The 16,973-nt window shown below is 40.3% G+C and overlaps 1 protein-coding gene across 2 annotated transcripts in view; it reads left to right on the top strand.

Annotated features, from left to right (window-relative positions):
- Nucleotides 1-14,207, top strand: part of PITPNB (phosphatidylinositol transfer protein, beta) — a 63,044-nt gene extending 48,837 nt beyond the window's left edge. The window contains exons 9-12 of one of the 2 annotated variants that reach the window (XM_012644167.1): nt 5,772-5,882; nt 7,483-7,605; nt 10,940-11,025; nt 12,249-14,207. In XM_012644167.1, coding sequence (XP_012499621.1) covers nt 5,772-5,882; nt 7,483-7,605; nt 10,940-10,987 — 282 coding nt within the window. In that variant the 3' untranslated portion in view covers nt 10,988-11,025; nt 12,249-14,207. The remainder of the gene's footprint in view (nt 1-5,771; nt 5,883-7,482; nt 7,606-10,939; nt 11,026-12,248) is intronic. The other variant, XM_012644166.1, reaches the window with a different exon arrangement.
- The last annotated feature ends 2,766 nt before the right edge of the window (nt 14,208-16,973 follow it).

Below are 16,973 nucleotides of genomic sequence, written 5' to 3' on the forward strand. Positions count from 1 at the left end.
TAGTTAAAAACATGAAATGTAAGGAATTCAGTGAGTATACAAAGTATTTAAATATAACTTTGGAAACATTTCACAACCAACTAGTGCTTGCTGTATTACAGATGAAATTTAAATTACGTAGAGATGAGTCATAATCTGGGGTTCTTCCTTTAGCCCGTGACATTCATCTTATAGAACTTCTGATGGTTCTTATTTTAACCAACCAGGCTTTACTTTCTTTTTAAAATTGTCCTTTTAAATTTTCATACTTTAATCTATATAAAACTCTTTCTTAGGTTAGGAGAGAGTTAATCTTAACTCTTTTGCCTTAGGTGAGGATGTGTTATGTTTGACTTGGGTTGGAGTTATGTGTTCAATATCTTAATACAGATTTTGGTTTATTTGCTTTGGGGTTATTTTTTAACCAACGAACGGAAAGAATCAGAAAACATTTTTATTCTTTAAGGCCAGATGGGAAGCTTTGCCTCACCCCAGGCTGTGAACCTCCTGGGCAGAGCTGGAACTTCTTTGGGTCCTGTGGATCCTGGAACAGTGCTCTGAGTATGGGGTCTCAAATGTTTTTCCCGTTGAGATTTTTCCCATTTTGAAGGATACACATTTCTTCACAAGAATGTTTCCAATACTCCTAAAGAGTTGATCATATTTTACTGTGCATGTATACCTTGTGATTGCTTGTAAGAAAAATTAAATATGGGCTGGACTAAAGTTACATATTCAGCTTTTAGCCTGATTTGGTTTAGCTTTGTTTAGATGTGATTTATTAAACATCAAAAAGAAAAGCAGAAAAACATTTAGATTGTTTATAGTCAAAGGAGAATGAAGATCTGAAAGAGTATTCAGATAATTTAGGGCAAAGCAAATCTTTGTCCTAAAATACTCAGCAGAGGGCAAAAACTTTTAGAGTAAATATTTTTAGGTAAATTTTTTTTTTAGTTTTTCTCCGATTATAAGATATGTGAATTTTGAAAATAATTGTGCAAAAAATAATAATAAAATGGTTGTAGTCCCACCATTTAATTACTACTGTTTGGTATGTTTCTTGATTCATGTAAGATTACTTTGTTAGAAACATTCATGCCATGCATAGATAGCTATTTATTTATTTTTGTTTTAATAGTTACTCTTTTTCCTCCACATCGTTAACCATTCTTTAAAAAGATGGTTTTTCATGGCCGTATGCATAATAGCCCATTGTTTGCAAGGCCTGTGAAGTATTTCACCACTCTCCTTTAGTGGGAGTGAAGTTAATAATTAGTAAGTCCAGGCTTTTGCTGTTACAGATAAATCTTTGGTGTTGTTATTTCCTTACCTGTTAAATAGGATACATTTCTGAAAGTGGAATTACCAGGGTAGGATAAGAACAGTTTTAACACTTTTTATTACAGTGTGTCAGATTTCACTGCAGAAAGATGGTATCAAAATTGTTGGTTTAGGTTTTCACTCAATTGCATTTAGGCCTTTTCACTATTTTCTGTTTCATCAGTAAGTATGGAGAATTTTAAAGCCATATTCTTAATTTACTCACTAGTTTTAAGACCGTGGCTCAAATTAAGATGACTACCACGAGTCATTTTTAGAATTGAATGAGACCTTAAATGTCATGCGTATATTAATAATTAAAGAAAAAATAACATATAGCTTATAAATTCTCAGCTTTCTCCAGGGAATTTTTATGTTTCTAGGCAGCAGGCTGTTTGTTTACTTATTTTTTAGTTGGTTTACATGTTCTTCCCTGAAAGGTTTTTTTAAAAATAAATTACTTGTAAATTAGATGGAAAACAAAAAGCAAATCAAGATTGAATATACGTTTTAGATCTGGAAAGATAGCTTAGAGAACTGGTTCTTTTTTGTTCCATGACTTATAGTTTAAAATAAATTTTATAGGCCAATGTTACTTTATAAATTACCAGTATTAATTGATTTGAGCAGCTTGCCAGAGTCACTAAAAAGAATGTGAGAAACGAACTTGGGTAATTGTTGAAATCATGTGTGTGTGCTCTGTTCTTGGAGGCCAAGTTTGGTATAGGCATGTTTGTATTTAGCTTATTCCTTTAATTAGAACCATGCTTCATCCTGCTGTTTTTATAAAATTTTTGGAGAATTTTGAAGAGTCAGTGTTCCACTAGGTACACCCAAGGTTTTCATTCAGAACAAGGTGTCTGGTGATTTGGAGTTGTAGAATGAAGCTATCAGCGAGTCATAATTAATAAGATCTTTGAAGTTTAATCTGGTAGGTATCTTAGGGTTAATCAGTAGTTTGGGGGGGATACTCAGCCATAGAAGAAATTCAGCCTGGGTGTGTGGGCAGGGGATATTTTGTTAAGCCCAGGCATATTACAGAATAAAACACAAAATTATAGGAAGTTTTAGGACAAGCCATTTGATGTCAAGGACATGTTGTGTTTACCACTTGCAGTCCCGGGCCAACCCTGGCCCTCAAAGGAGCTAAGATCACTTGCCTTTGTTTTTAGGTTCACTCAGTGGAGGAAAGAGAGCTCTGATAGAGTCTAGCCTTTCCTACTACAGATGGAGAAGTGAGGCCCAGAGAGGTTAAGGATCCTGCCCATGTTACACAGGAAGTTACCTTGCATAATGGGGAACTACAACCAAGTCCCCTCATCCCTAGTCTAGTGATACTGTTTGGCAGGTGTATCTTACAATTTAAGTGCCGTATTCTACATATACCCAAACAGTGTTGCGTATGAGGGTTTTCAGTGACACTCATTGGATTAGAAAGTACCTCAGCATTGGCTCATTGCTTATGGAGAAAATGATCTCTGAAAGACCAGCCTTGTCTTTTCAGTAAAGCTGGGCACTCAGAGCTAGCTGTGTCTCGTGGAAGGCTGGTTGACTGCTTCTGCATACAGGAGCCCAGCTTAAGTGCCAGGGGCCTGTAGGGCAAGGAGGTGGTGGTGATGTATAGTTATGTGATTTTAGTCCAGGGCCACAGCATCACAACAGGAGGGTGTCTCCTGGAAGAGATACTGGCACTGAGGGCAGCATAATATACATAATTACACTGTTCTCTACCAGCCATTTTTATGTCCGCTGACAACAACTAGCATAAAGTGTAAATGGTGCCCACTTAATACTTACTGAATTAAACTTATTCATAAAGTGTGTGGTAGGGTGTGCATATGTGTTCATGTATACAGACACATACATGCTGACTTTTCATGCTGGTGCTCTGTTTTATGGGAGGAAAATCATGAAAAAATAGAGCTAAACTAGCCAAGTTCTTCTGTTAACGTAAAATTCACCTGCAAAAGGACAGTTTGCTCTAGTATTTTTGTTTAAATGCTTGCTGGTGTCACCTCCTCGATATAGCCCATGTATGAGGTCATTATTCGGAAGATGAAATGTTGTTACAGAACAGATGTCCTGAGAAAAGATGATCGGTCATGTGGTATGCTGCAGAGCTTGCAGTCCCATTAATAATGCTAAGATAGAATTTCTTCATACAGCATATCCGCGGAATTAACCTGAAACTGGGACTGCAGACAATTTGGAAAAAAATGTGGTCTCGTGCTGCGGTTGCATAAATGAAGAATGATCTTGAAGTTTTAGAGTAGGACCTAGAATTCAACATTTTTTGAATTTATGTGGCTGAACGGAAGGAACCTTTGCTCACACACAGCTTATAGAAAGTGCAATGTGCAAATGAGTTGAAGCTGACAAGAAGCAGGGGTGGTGCACAGTGTGACCAGTACTGGTATTGTGATGTCCGAGCATCATGTGAAGCTGAGCACAGTGGTGAAGAAGGAGGAGTCCCTGCAAAAGGCTGCTTTGGTCTTTGACCCAGTGATTCAGTTCTTACAAAAGGGGTCCCCGTAGTGTTGCACATGCCTTCCTACTCATACAAGGAAATTTGGTTAAAATTGCCTTACAGATTCAGAGTGGTAAATACGACTCTCATTAAAGAATAAGGGAGAAAGAGAACTAATAGGTGTTAAGCCCTTGAGTCCCGCCTACTAAGCATGGAACATGCACTGCCTTACTTTGTCTTCACAGCAGTTCTAAGATGATGTAGCCTTTTTTAAAAAAAATCATTATCTTCCAAGCATACCAGCACTGGGGCTTAGAGCTTACAGAGCTTTTCCCCAGATCATACCTGCAGTCTGCCTCTGCTTTCATATGTGCCTTCTGCACTAGACTGGGAGCTCCTGAGGGCAGTACCGTGCCTGTGTTTGCTCCCTGCCGTGAGCCCATCCCAGTTTCTTCTGGATCAGCTCTGGAGTGTTCTGAGCTCCTGCACACATCACCTTGGAAGTGGACCTGTACGCTAAGTGGGCCCATGGTGAACACACTGATGTGTGCTGCAACTTCCTGGTTGACCCCTACTCGTGCCTTCCTGAGAAGAAACATGCTAATGTATTGAACTCACCACAGCAGAGCCTGCCTTGACCGGGTTCACAGAAATCGTCAGTGATGCCACCGGTCGCAATCCCCACTCTAGTGTTTACAATGAAAATTTTCAGAACCAGCCAAAAACCTAAAAGTAAACACGACCACCTACAATAGTTGTTAACGGGCCGGGCGAGGTGGCTCATGCCTGTAATCCTAGCACTCTGGGGGGCCAAGGCGGGCGGATCGTTTGAGCTCAGGAGTTCAAGACCAGCCTGAGCAAGAGCAAGACCCCGTCTCTTACGAAAAATAGAAACAAATTAGCTGGCCAACTAAAAATATATAGAAAAAATTAGCTGGGCATGGTGGCACATACCTGTAGTCCCAGTTACTTGGGAGGCTGAGGTGAAGGATCGCTTGAGCCTAGGAGTTTGAGGTTGCTGTGAGCTAGGATGACACCACGGCACTCTAGCCCAGGCAACAGAGTGAGACTCTGTCTCAAAAAAAAAAAAAATTGTTAACGCTTTGCCAAATTTCCTTTCCCCTCCCCTCTTCTCCCTCTCTCCTTCTTTTCACACAAAGATACATTTTTAAATTTTTTGTCTAAACCTAAAATTTCAGAGTGGTATTTTACACTCTGAACCTACGGTGACATAATCTGGGGATCTGAATTCTAATTGCTTCTTTTTTATGCCTTCTTTTCAAAGCAAATTGCAGATGTATTTTTATCTCTTTAGTCTCTTTTAATCCAGATAGTCTCTGGACCTCTGTCACTTGGCTTTTTAAAAAAATATTTTATTTTCCCTTGTTTACCAGAACAAGTCTTGATTTGATTCCTGACTACACCATTTAAACTGAGGTGTAATCATTTGTGGAATTTAAAGTCCACATGTATAGGATTTGCCTGTGAATACTTGAAATTACAGATCATTTCTGCTGTTGCTTCACTTTTCACACCCCGTTTCTGTTGAGAATGCCTCAGTTAATAAACATTGCTACTCCACTCGGCAATATTTGATGATACATAAGAAGACTGAACTTTCTCATCATTTTTTATTGTGCCTCGCCACATCCACGGTGGGAGTGTGATAATGACATTATGAGAACCCTTACGTATTAAAGTCTCACTATTGATAGGATGTGAATAGAATTTGGTATTTCGTATGAAATCTGAATAGTGTAATTTGAGGCAGAGCAATGCGCCTGTGAAACTGTAGAGCTAGGAAGTAACTTGGTCTGTGGAAGGAGGGTTCGCAGCAGGGGAATGCTTTTGCTAAAATGATTTTGAATTTTCAGATAATCTGAATTAAACACATGAGATTGTAATTTTTTCATGTATGTCTGTGATGTTGTTATACAACAGTCAGTTTTAATCAAAACATAAATATTTAAGTCATGATTTCTCCTTTTCAATTTTTCTTGTCTAGAAGGAGCTAGCAAACAGCCCTGACTGTCCTCAGATGTGTGCCTATAAGCTGGTGACCATCAAATTCAAGTGGTGGGGACTGCAGAGCAAAGTAGAAAACTTCATTCAGAAGGTAATCTCTATTCAAAATGTGTGACTTAAATTTAGGGTAACATTTGGGCTAGTTACTAGTGGGATTTTTTTTTTCTCCTTTATGAGATGCAAATTATTGTCCCTGCATAATTCATTTCTCCCCTTCTTTTTATCCCTAGAAACAGCAAGGACAGATGCCACCAGATGTTTTAAAGGGCTTTCTTTGGAAAAGAGCACAGCACTTTTTTGTTCAAAGTGCTTTCCTTGTGGTTTGCCCAGCACTTCTATAGAGAGCCCTTTCCACGTACAGCATGTCACCAAGGGGACCTGGCATTCTGGCCCTGGCTTTAAGGGGAGGGCAGGCCCAGCCTGCTGAGGGGCTCCTCCGCCCCGGCTCAGCTGGACACCTCCACCCCCAGTGTCTCTCATGATACATACACCTTGTGCTTTCGTAGGAAATGTCTCCTTTAGAGGTCCTCAGTGAGAGTAGGTACACTCTGAACTGAGGTGACACAATCTGAGGATCCAGATTCTAATTGCTTCTTTCTTGTGTGATCTTTATTAAAGTGAAAGTAACGCGGACAGTTAGATCTAGGAAGGGGGAGAATTGCAGTTGTATAAATACACATGGTTATTAATACACAGGGAATGTGGAAAATTTCCTTGGTATTTTCCTGTAGTGTGAATATTTGTTTCATTATTATTGTAAAGAACCCCCATCATACCTCAGATTCCCACAACTAGTTCTATCTGTTTCACCATAACCTTTCTACTTTTAAACTGGAGCTGCTGTAACATTTTAAGAGAAAAGGGTCTTAAAGTGCTGGAAACTTTGATGATTCATGGGCCTGCTTGCAGTTGGCCCACAGTAGGCACTCTGTAAATATTGGCTTCCTTCCTTCCTCTTGGATCATAATAACAGATTAACAATCCAGTTTTAATAAATAGAACTCACACGTGTAATTGATGCAAGTCCCTTCTGCTCATGGAAAAAAATTAAAAAGTTGAAGCTTGTCCACAAGTACTTACTGTTACGTGCATTTTTCTCTCTTGGGAAAGTTGAGTAAAACTTAAATAATTCAGCAATTAAAACCACTAATTACACAGGTGGTTTTATATATATAGTAGCAGTAACATGCAGTGTAGAAAAGCTAATGGAGAGTATGTAATGATTCTTAATAAAACATCTTAATTCCAAAGAACCCAGGACTCTCTTCTTTAGGTACTTCACAGTATTCCTTTGAATTGCAGGGAGGTTAAGAATGTATAGTTTTGTAGCAGAAGAAATCTAGTTAACCTTTGCTCATTGACATTTAGGGAAAGGTAAAAATAAATCTGACCCAGCCAGGAGTATGTTGGATCAGATCATACACACCACGTTTTTTTTTTTTTAGTTTCTACTAGATCATGACACCTTTGCCAGGGGAGATTATTTTCCATTTCACAGGGAAACTTTTCTTTTTATTTTGCTGTACAAAATGATAATAGGATGGAATTAAGATTTTCGCTAATCTATGTAGTGGTCTTTTTAACCTAAGCACGTGTAAATTTCATAGGTTAATCGGGACATGTAAAGTTAATGTGTCATTAATCTTAGGTTTTTGCCATCTTAAACTGCTTTTTTTCGTTTGTTTTAACAGCAGGAAAAAAGGATATTTACAAACTTTCATCGCCAGCTTTTTTGTTGGATTGACAAGTGGATCGATCTGACAATGGAAGACATTAGGAGGATGGAAGATGAGACTCAGAAAGAATTAGAAACAGTAAGACTTTCTGCTTTATGGTAGTTCTCTAATTTCCCCTTTTCTTAAACTGTGTACAAGCTTAGTTAAGTGTAGAGTTAAAATTAGGAAGAGTGTTATTCAAAGTTTTGCCTTAATCTGTTTATTCCCCCTCAAAATGGAGTTTCTTAAACACTGATAATCCTTCGCATGTTCTGATTTCTCTTTCGTTGAGCATCCTTCATGAAGGTAGACTAGAGCTTCCTTGATCTAGAATTCGTTGCCTGTAAAATATCCGGTGGTTTTGTATTCCTTCTCATGCATTAGTTCTCTGAGCTGGTACCTGGTTCACACTAGAGCAAGTTGCCTTTGGCTCAGTTTGTGTCACAGCAAGTTACAGATGTTAGCACAGTAAGTCCTAGCTCCCTCTTCTGTAGAAAAGGTAAGGGTAGTGGTACTGTCACAGATTCCTCAAATGCCTCCTTCCCTTCCCCAACTAGCAGTGGATCCTTATTTCTTCATAAGCTCTAGGCAGAGTCAGGAGGTCAGCATGTCATGTGTCAGTGTTAAAGGCCACCCCAGCTCTTCCCCGCCACCAGTGAACAGGCCTGGCAGCTGGTGGGCGTCTCCTCTCTCCCAGGGATGGATTCTTCTTTGGCTTCTTCTGACATGTATCTGGTTTTGTTTTTGCCTGGACCACGCATGTCTTCAGTTGGCAGTAAGGCCCCACAGGGGAAACGAACCCAAGGAATGTCCAGGGCCTGCTGGTGGTTTCCATGCAGTCATCTCAAGCCCTGCCAGCAGGCCCGGTTTTGGAAGCACTGCAGGTGTGATTATTTGACGAATGCCTGTGTGTGAGGCAGGAACTCCATTTAATCACAGGAGAATGGCAGCAAATCAGGTTCTTTGGCACAGAAGGAAATCTGTTTCTTTGGCACATAGCATCGTTTGAATCTGTGTTTAAAATTGCTTACTTTTGGTGATTACAGCAGATCTGCTTCTAATTAGCTTTATACAAACCTTCTGAGAGGACTAGGACATATTTTCTTTATAAGGCAATAAAATGTTTTAACCTTATCTTGTACATAAAGTAAACTATAGACAGACTCCAACTTATGAATGGATTTTGTTCCAGAAATTAAATTGATTGTTAGAAATTTGAAACATATTTTCCCATAGAGACAACATTATAAATTGGGGTTTGGTTTCTAGATTAGCCAATGGAAGCCTCTTTGGCCCCAGTTTCTCATACTAATAGCAAGACTCTGAGTTCTGGAAATTGGGAGTAGGGTGGTAAAATACAAAATAGCAGGGGTGGAAGGTGCTTCCTCACCCCCTTATTTTTTAGCCTGGCCACAGCCAAAATATTTAAACAGGTAAGAGTAGGTCATGGGTACTTCCTACTTTTCATGCCTCTCTCCCTTCTGTTTTTTCTTTCTCAAGAGTCAAGTGTTCTTTTCTGACTCTAACAAGCACCCCCATCAGCACCCCCACTCCACCTTACTCGGTTTTAGTCCCTTTTCCCTTGCCTTGCCTGGTTTTGCTCCCTCCAGTGGCTCCAGGCTCTAGAGATACCTGCTAGCTCTGCTTCTGGTGCCTCCGAGCAGCTGGTGTCTGCTGAATGTGGAAAAGAAGCAACACGATTACACTCATTCACACTAAGTTCATGATACAGCGCTGGCATTTCCAACAAGGATTTACCAACACCAAGAGAAAACATTTATTTTTGTTGTTTGAAACTCTCAGGAAAGAGCCTTTCTCTCAGTTTAATTTTTGTGCTGAGAAAGTGACATCACACAAGGAAGAGCCAATACCATGGACTGGGTGATGAATGAAGCCCTCCCTGGCTTGGGCCCTTGCACAGAACTTGACTGAGACCTCTTCTTCCAGGGGAGTGCTCTTGCTTCCCTCGCAAGTTCTCAGCCTCATGGTACCTGAACACAGAGTGGTCCCAGTGTCAACAGGATGAGACCCTTTGTCGTGGAGCTGGTGACTCGCACCCGTCTACGGCAGTGGGTCTGCAGGCTCAGCCTCTTCTCCAGCATGTCAGTCATTTGAGAGTGGGGAATTGCACCCAGGAAGGTGTAAGATAGACAGGTAATTACATAGAAGCCCAATTTATTAGACAGTATTATCATTCTTATACCCACATGGCATGAAGTTGGTAGAAATCTGTCACTGGTTCAAGGTGGAGAGACATAGCGGTTTCTTGGTTAAATATTTCAAAAACATTTTAAGACAGATTTCAGCATTAAGAGCTGATTATCTTAATCTAAGTCCTTTTTACTGTAGGTCATTGGGGTTTGCTTCATTCCCCGTGGCAGTGCTGCTGCCCTGAGTCCTGACAGCTGCATCTGGGCAGCACTGTGCCTGCAGGCCCAGAACCCCCACCCGGAAAGCACCCGCCTCCTGAGGAGGCTTCACGTTTGAAAGTCCTCTTCACCACTCAGAAATTTCCCCTTTTCTTGAGGTCCTGACACCTGATGATAGAATTTGATACGTTGTAATGCTCTTAATTTACGAATATTTTAAGAATTGGATTTCTTTCAAATGCATTTTGGCCCTGGAGAGAAGAACTAGTATCTTGTGAGGTTAGGCACGAGAGGAACGCCCCTGCCTGTAATCCTGCAGGGAGCTCTTGGAGTTAGGTTTGGCAGCTGAAGGAGTACTTTGGGTAAACCTTATACCTGTTTGTTCTCAACTGGCACTTCTAGGGGTGGAGAGTGAGAGTATATGTTGAGTTTTGGAAATGTATTTATTGCATTTGTTTGTTTTCTGTGCATTTATTTTTTGATTTTTCTCGTTGAGTTTTTTTGGTCCATGGCCTGTTACTATGAATGCCTGTCCTTTCTGGTGCATCCTTATGTCCTGCATTGTTTGCCATATGTTATTTCTGTGCTTACTCGCTCTTCCTTTCATTCTTCCTCTTTTCAGTAAACTTCCTTCAAAGAACTCCACTCAGCGACTCTGGTCTCAGAAGTAGCCAGAGGTGGCCACACCGTCATGGCTTTCTGTCTGGTCTATGGACTGTGAAAATAAAGACCAGACCATTGTGGCATTTTCTCACATTGTATTGGCAAACAGTTTATTTACCCATTGGCTATCTTTGACAATTAAATATTACCAGTCTGCGAGCTTTTCTACATTTAAGAATACATATACATTTTTTGTGCTTGTGCAAAAATAGCCTTTTGCAAGATTGTCTTTAAACCAAGATTACTAGAGGGGCTTCAGAACTTCTTTCTTAATGTAGATAATGGTTATAAACAGGCAGCCACGACTTCATAATCTCTTCTAGATCTTTTTTCTCCCCTTGCTTACTAACCCCTTATTTAGAGTCTGATTTCAGCAGCTCACAATTTTATTTTACATTTAGATGCGTAAGAAGGGTTCCGTTCGAGGCACGTCGGCTGCTGATGTCTAGATGAGTCCCCTGTAGGGTCAGAGACAATATGAAACTGTGTAAGTGAAGACCTGGGTAAAAAGACGTTTAAAAACCTATACCTTTTCGGTGATGGGTAACTTTCTAAGTTAACTTTCTAATCAGAGGCTCTAACTGTTAAATGTGGTTTTATTTTTAGGATTTAAAAGATAAATATTTTAGAAATTGACAGTGAACCACTTGAGTTATTCTTTAAGAATTTTATCTGTGGAACAGGTTTAATTTAGTAATCCCAGGCCAGTTGTTAGTGTTACGGGTTAGAGCCCAGCTGTTAAATGTGCATGTGCATCACATAGCATTGTCCTAGAAGCTGGCTGATCTGTTGATAGCCAGGTAATTGACCTGTTTCTCAGTAGAACCATTTGTGGTTAGTAAGGAAATATGTAAAAGCATTTTAAATCAAACAAAGATTCTTCATTCCATATCATAAGGACAAACGTCAATAATTCATTTTAGTTGAAATTTTTTCTGTGCACCAGAAAGTCTTCCTTCATGTTTAATCTTCAATTATCTTTATAGTTAGCTTTACTCTGTGTAAATTCACTGTGGTTTTAATTGACGGTGTAAAACATTTCAGTGGTCTTACTTCTCTAAGACAAATTTATATGCCCAGATAACAGATTTTCCAGGGGTTGGGGAGGAGAGCATCAGAATCTACCCCACACACTGAAACCAGTATGAGTAAACAAATATCAACAGTGTACTGTCGCCATTTGTTGATATGGAACTACAGTGTTTGTCGAGGAAAAGAACAAGACGTACCACTCCTGTCCCTCCACTGTGGTTCTTTGCTGCCCCCTTACATGAGCTCCCTGCTCTTTAATTATCGAACACGAAAGGATAAAAAGTGTTCTGTTGTGATCAAAAAGTAGTTGTACGAAATAAGAGCGAAGTAACTGTTCCAAGATTCCCCCAAAGCTCTTCGTTTAAATTCAATGTTCATTAAAAATTTTTTTTTATTTTTACTTTTGTTAATTTCTCTTAAGTTTCTACGATTTATTTTGTGATTCTGCTTCTAATTTATTTTTCCCTCCAATGAAACAAAATGTGACGCCATTATTAGTGAGACTAAAATCTCTTTAAATAGATTAAGTTTTTAAAGATGCAGTGGTTGGCGTATATTTTATGCCGGCAGTATTGCTACGTTGAGAATTTTTTATGGAGAATGTGTGTGACAGGCTGTCTCACCTTTTCTGTGTCTTCCTGTATTTTAACACATTTTGCATTTTCACTTTTCTTACAGTTACGTAATCAAGGTCAAGTGAGGGGAACAAGTGCAGCCAGTGATGAGTGAAGAAGAATCTGACCAGTCTCTTACAGTGTTGAAGTTTCCCAGCGTCTGCTTGTGATGATATACACACATGCACAGGTTCCCAGCCACATGTGTGTACATGTGTACATCTATAGCTGTATATAAAACGCACGGAGAGCTACAGATCCAGATACACGTTTGTGTATATATGTACATACAAACATACTGAAGGGATTAGTACAATTTCTCCAAAGTACTGTACCTATCTTCAGCAAGAATGCAAAAGAAAATATTTTCAATATATATACCTGGAACAGATTTTAATAAGTATCAGAGTAATACCATTAATGGACAAATTTGACTGCATTGTAATACTAGCTGGTATGTTTCATAAATGTCAAACTGTGGACCAATATATATAGCCTTTTGTTATTTTTCTGTTCTTTTAAATCAGTCTCTTATAAATTTTTATTTTAGTCCCATAAGCAGCAGACTCCCACAGAAAAATTTCTTCAAAATTTTTTGGTATTCCAGTGAATCTGGAATGTAAACTCAGAATGTATTTATAATTATTTATTTCTGGACGGTTATTATCTTGTAGCCAAATTTGACAATATCTATTAAGTAAGGAGTAAAGTTACAGGCCAGTTTTTACTTATTTGCCCTGAGGGAAAAATCCTTTTAAAAAAAATTTGTGTTTTTTATTGGATTTTTGTATTTTAAATTTCAAATATTTTTCTATATCAAACCTAGCAAAAATGGAGATGACGGTTTGTGATTTATAGTAAACACTAGACAATTTTCAGGCTCCTATTAGACAAATTGATGAAGAAATTAATAATATTGTAGGCTATGTAGAAAAATTGAAAGTATGGCACTTCCGTGGAGTCTCGTTTTGGAAATGATTTTTCTGGATTAACAGTTTGGAAACTATGCAAATGGTCTAGGTTCCTCACAGCTCACACGATACAATGTAGATAGTGATGACATTTTGCTCTTTTCATGTTAAAATGCGCTTCAAGGAGGAGATGCTGCCTTTGAGATAGAAGTTTGAGACACAGCGTGAGTCTTGCCTGCGCACGATTAGGGGGCCCTGCCAAGGGGCCCAGTGGAGCTGACTCTGGGACACACTCCCGAGTAGGATGTCATCAGAACGTATCCTGACTTCCTGAATGGGCATCATGAGGATGCTGGTTAGAAGCCGCTGCCACCTTTTTTTTTTTTTTTAAAGAACAATAGCTAGGTAAGATTTTTATAAGCTTTCTCTGTCCGAATCCAGTTTTTCTCCTGTCAGTCCTGGAAGCTTGAATAGAATCATTGTTGAAGCGTTCAGGTCACAAACTGTCTTTTTTAACCTCCCGTCCCTCCTAAAACACGCCAACCCCTGCAGTCAGATCACATTAGTGATCTGATTTGCCGACAGTCCTGCCCTCCCTGCCCCTCATTTTCCCACATGTCCCGTGTCCCCACTGGAGCGACTGCAGCGAATCAGACGAGGAAGGATGTTTGGGATCACTGCTGCATTGCGATACCCTGTTATCCTCAGCAGCAAATCCCACATTTCCTACATCCTTTGTGTACTCAGGATGAAGACTGATGTTTACTCTCTGGGCACTGTCGTAAGATAGGTTTTGCTAGAGCATAACCATTGTCTGCAAAGCGTTTGGTGCGAGGAAGATTATTGCTAATTTTGTGAAATAAAGAGTCTAGCCCTCTCTTTTTAATGAACTTAACTCTCACTGGCATCTGTAGTATCGTTGGGAGCTTGGGCACACATGGAAATGAGAGCCCGGCGCATGGATTTTAATGTTTTTCTAACAACTGTGGAGATTTGAGGGAATGTGTGGTGAATGTAAAATACCTAGTTTACTTGGCAGTCTCTTGTGTAAATTACAGTAAAACAAAGTAAATGAAATTTAAACAAAAAATAAATTTGATCACAAAATGCCACTTGTGTGCTTGAGTGGTTGTTTCCCTGATGCCTGTTCTGGTTTGGAACACCGCAGACCACTTCTCCGCTAGTGTTTCAAGAATCCTCTAAATTACAGCACTACCTACCACTCTGGGAAAAACAAAGAAAAACATTTTTTATTTTTTATTGGCAACTCTTATTCTTGAAATGCACCTATACCACACTAAGTTGTTATGTTTGGTCTCTTAAATAATTTTCTGTCTTAGCTTAGCAATAAACTAAAGAAGAATTACATATTATTAGTCTCAGATTTTCAAAAATTAATTTTAAAAGGAAAAATAGGGAAACCCATAGTATTTTTAAAACACTCAATGAGGATTTTGCCATCATATTCTGATTGTTTAAAGATTGTGGCTTTGTGGTTTGGGGCTACTTCTTACCTCTCCTCCTGTAGGACTGTGTCATTTATGGTCAACTGTTTTTTGTACCTGTAACAACTGTATCATGGTTCCAGCTGACGTTCTAGGGCTGCTTAACATTAGGAGAGAGAGCCAGTTGTGTGGATGGATTTAATATGTAATATTTTACGTTTGGGCGTTTTTTGGTTTTCTGAGGTAAGTTTCTTAATGTTCTATTTCAGACATAATGTTTGCATTTGTGGTGACTGTCATTCATGCATTTAGCCATCTGAGCATGCGGCACCCGGGTCTTGCTAGAGGGACCAAGATGAATGAAGGTAGTGCACATCCCAGTGTGGAACACAGACATGTAAACTGAGAAATTACAAGGCAGTGTGATAGTCATCTAAGAGTAGAGAGTTGTTTGAGAGGGATCTTAGACACCATCTTCATTGTGTAGATGAGAAAGCAAAAGTCACCAAAGGCAGCTGGGCATCTGGGTCCCAAGGAGCGCAGGGCGCCAGCTCTCGGGCAGGGTCAGGCACACCTGGGGACCCTCCTGGTTCCTGGCTGAGTCTTGCATTCCTTGCCCGTCGGTGGAGGCCATAACGCTCAGCTGGAAGGGTTGGGGTCAGTTGAGTCATCGTGTTCTCCAGCACATGGGCGGTCCCCTTTAGGGCCTGTTCCATTCATTTACCAAACTGCCTCTTAGTTGATGTAAAATCACCTGAATCTCCTGCACTTAAGGACCTAACACCTGGCTTTAGAAGTTTACCTTTCTGTCCCTTCTTCAACTTGCTGCACTGTAAAGTTTCAAGGCCCAGCTTTCTCCATGAATCTTGTCTCTGAGGAAGTAAGAGACATTTGTTGACATTTGTTTTGTACATCTCTCAGCAGCTTAGTTGACAAGGGTGCAGTGTGTGATTCCCTGTTCTTGTTCATTTGGAAAGAGAGTGTTCTGACTTTGTTCTTAGACCCTCAAATTTGATCTCATAAGAGCCACAGAATGTTATGGGATGGAGTTTACTGGATCCAAAACAGATTTTTTTTTCAAGTTACACTCACTGCCAATTTTAGAGTTTGGGACTTTGCGTGATTGGGAGGGAAGGAGAGTGCTAGAGAACAGGTTAAAGGTTGTCCTGCTGAGCTTGGAGCATCTCCTGCCAACCGAGAGTGCGTCTCAGGATCCCTGCTGGTGACATTTGGGGTTATGCTTTCTCATTTGGAAATGTTAAGCAACAGCAGGTCCCTTCAAAACCAGTTCTTCAACTGGATTGCATTGGGAAAAGTAGAAATTGCAGATATTCTAAAGCTGCCTTGCACAGAAGTTCCAGGCCAACCTAACTGTTCAAAACAGTGCTCGGCAGTCCGGGACACCTGACGCTTTGATGTCCGTCCCTTCCACCTGAAAGTGCCCAGTGGCAAGGCATCTTTATTGTTTTAAAATGACTTCGAAACAAACGTTTGTTTCCCTCACTCCTTCAAGATCACTTCTGTCCCCAGAGGGTCTTGTAATCTCATCTGAGGAAGCACTACTTCATGACTTCTTTATTATACATTTACATTTTTCTCTTCTGTTTAGTTACATCGTGAATTAAAACTTGTCCCTGGCTGGGCACAGTGGCTCACACCTGTAATCCTAGCACTCTGGGAGGCTGAGGCAGGAGGATTGCTTGAGCTCAGGAGTTCAAGACCAGCCTGAGCAAGAGCGAGACCCCATTTCTGCGAAAAATAGAAAAATTAGTCGGGTGTCGTCATATGCCTGTAGTCCCAGCTACTCGGGAGGCTGAGGCAGGAGGATCACTTGAGCCCAGGAGTTTGAGGTTGCTGTGAGCTAAGCTGATGCCACAGCACTCTACTTAGGGCAACAGAATGAGACTCTGTCTCAAAAAGGAAACCTGTCCCTGATGAGAAAAGAACGTTTCCTCCATTCCAGGATCTTCTCATTGTGCCCAGACTATGTCTTCAAGGACTCCCATCCCTTGAGTAAGGCTAGAGAGACTGGTTTGAAAAAATTCAACTCATGTAAACTAGTGTTCTCAGCCCTGGGTGCACATTATATTTACGTGGGGAAACTTCCAGTTGTCTTTCGATGGCTTGAGTTTGGTGTGCCCTCTTTTCAGGGGTGGGTAGAGAGCTGGGCGAGTCCCCATTCTCTCTTCCTGGAAGATCATTGAGATGACTGCCTCCTCTCTGGGTAATCAGATTCCCACCCATTCTTCAAAGCCCTGGGGCCAAGTGCCACTTCCTCCAGGAAGCCTTCCTTAACTTGTAGTGACTCCCTCTGCAGTGGTTTCACACCCTCATTTGGCTCTTACAAGACTCTATGCCTTGGTAGATGTCATCTTTAAATCTCTGTATGTTTGGTGGCCCATGTTAGTTTGGGAACTCCTTGGGAGTAGGTGC

Source organism: Propithecus coquereli, unplaced genomic scaffold (assembly GCF_000956105.1).
Source record: "Propithecus coquereli isolate 6110/MARCELLA unplaced genomic scaffold, Pcoq_1.0 Scaffold206, whole genome shotgun sequence".
NCBI lineage: Eukaryota > Metazoa > Chordata > Mammalia > Primates > Indriidae > Propithecus > Propithecus coquereli.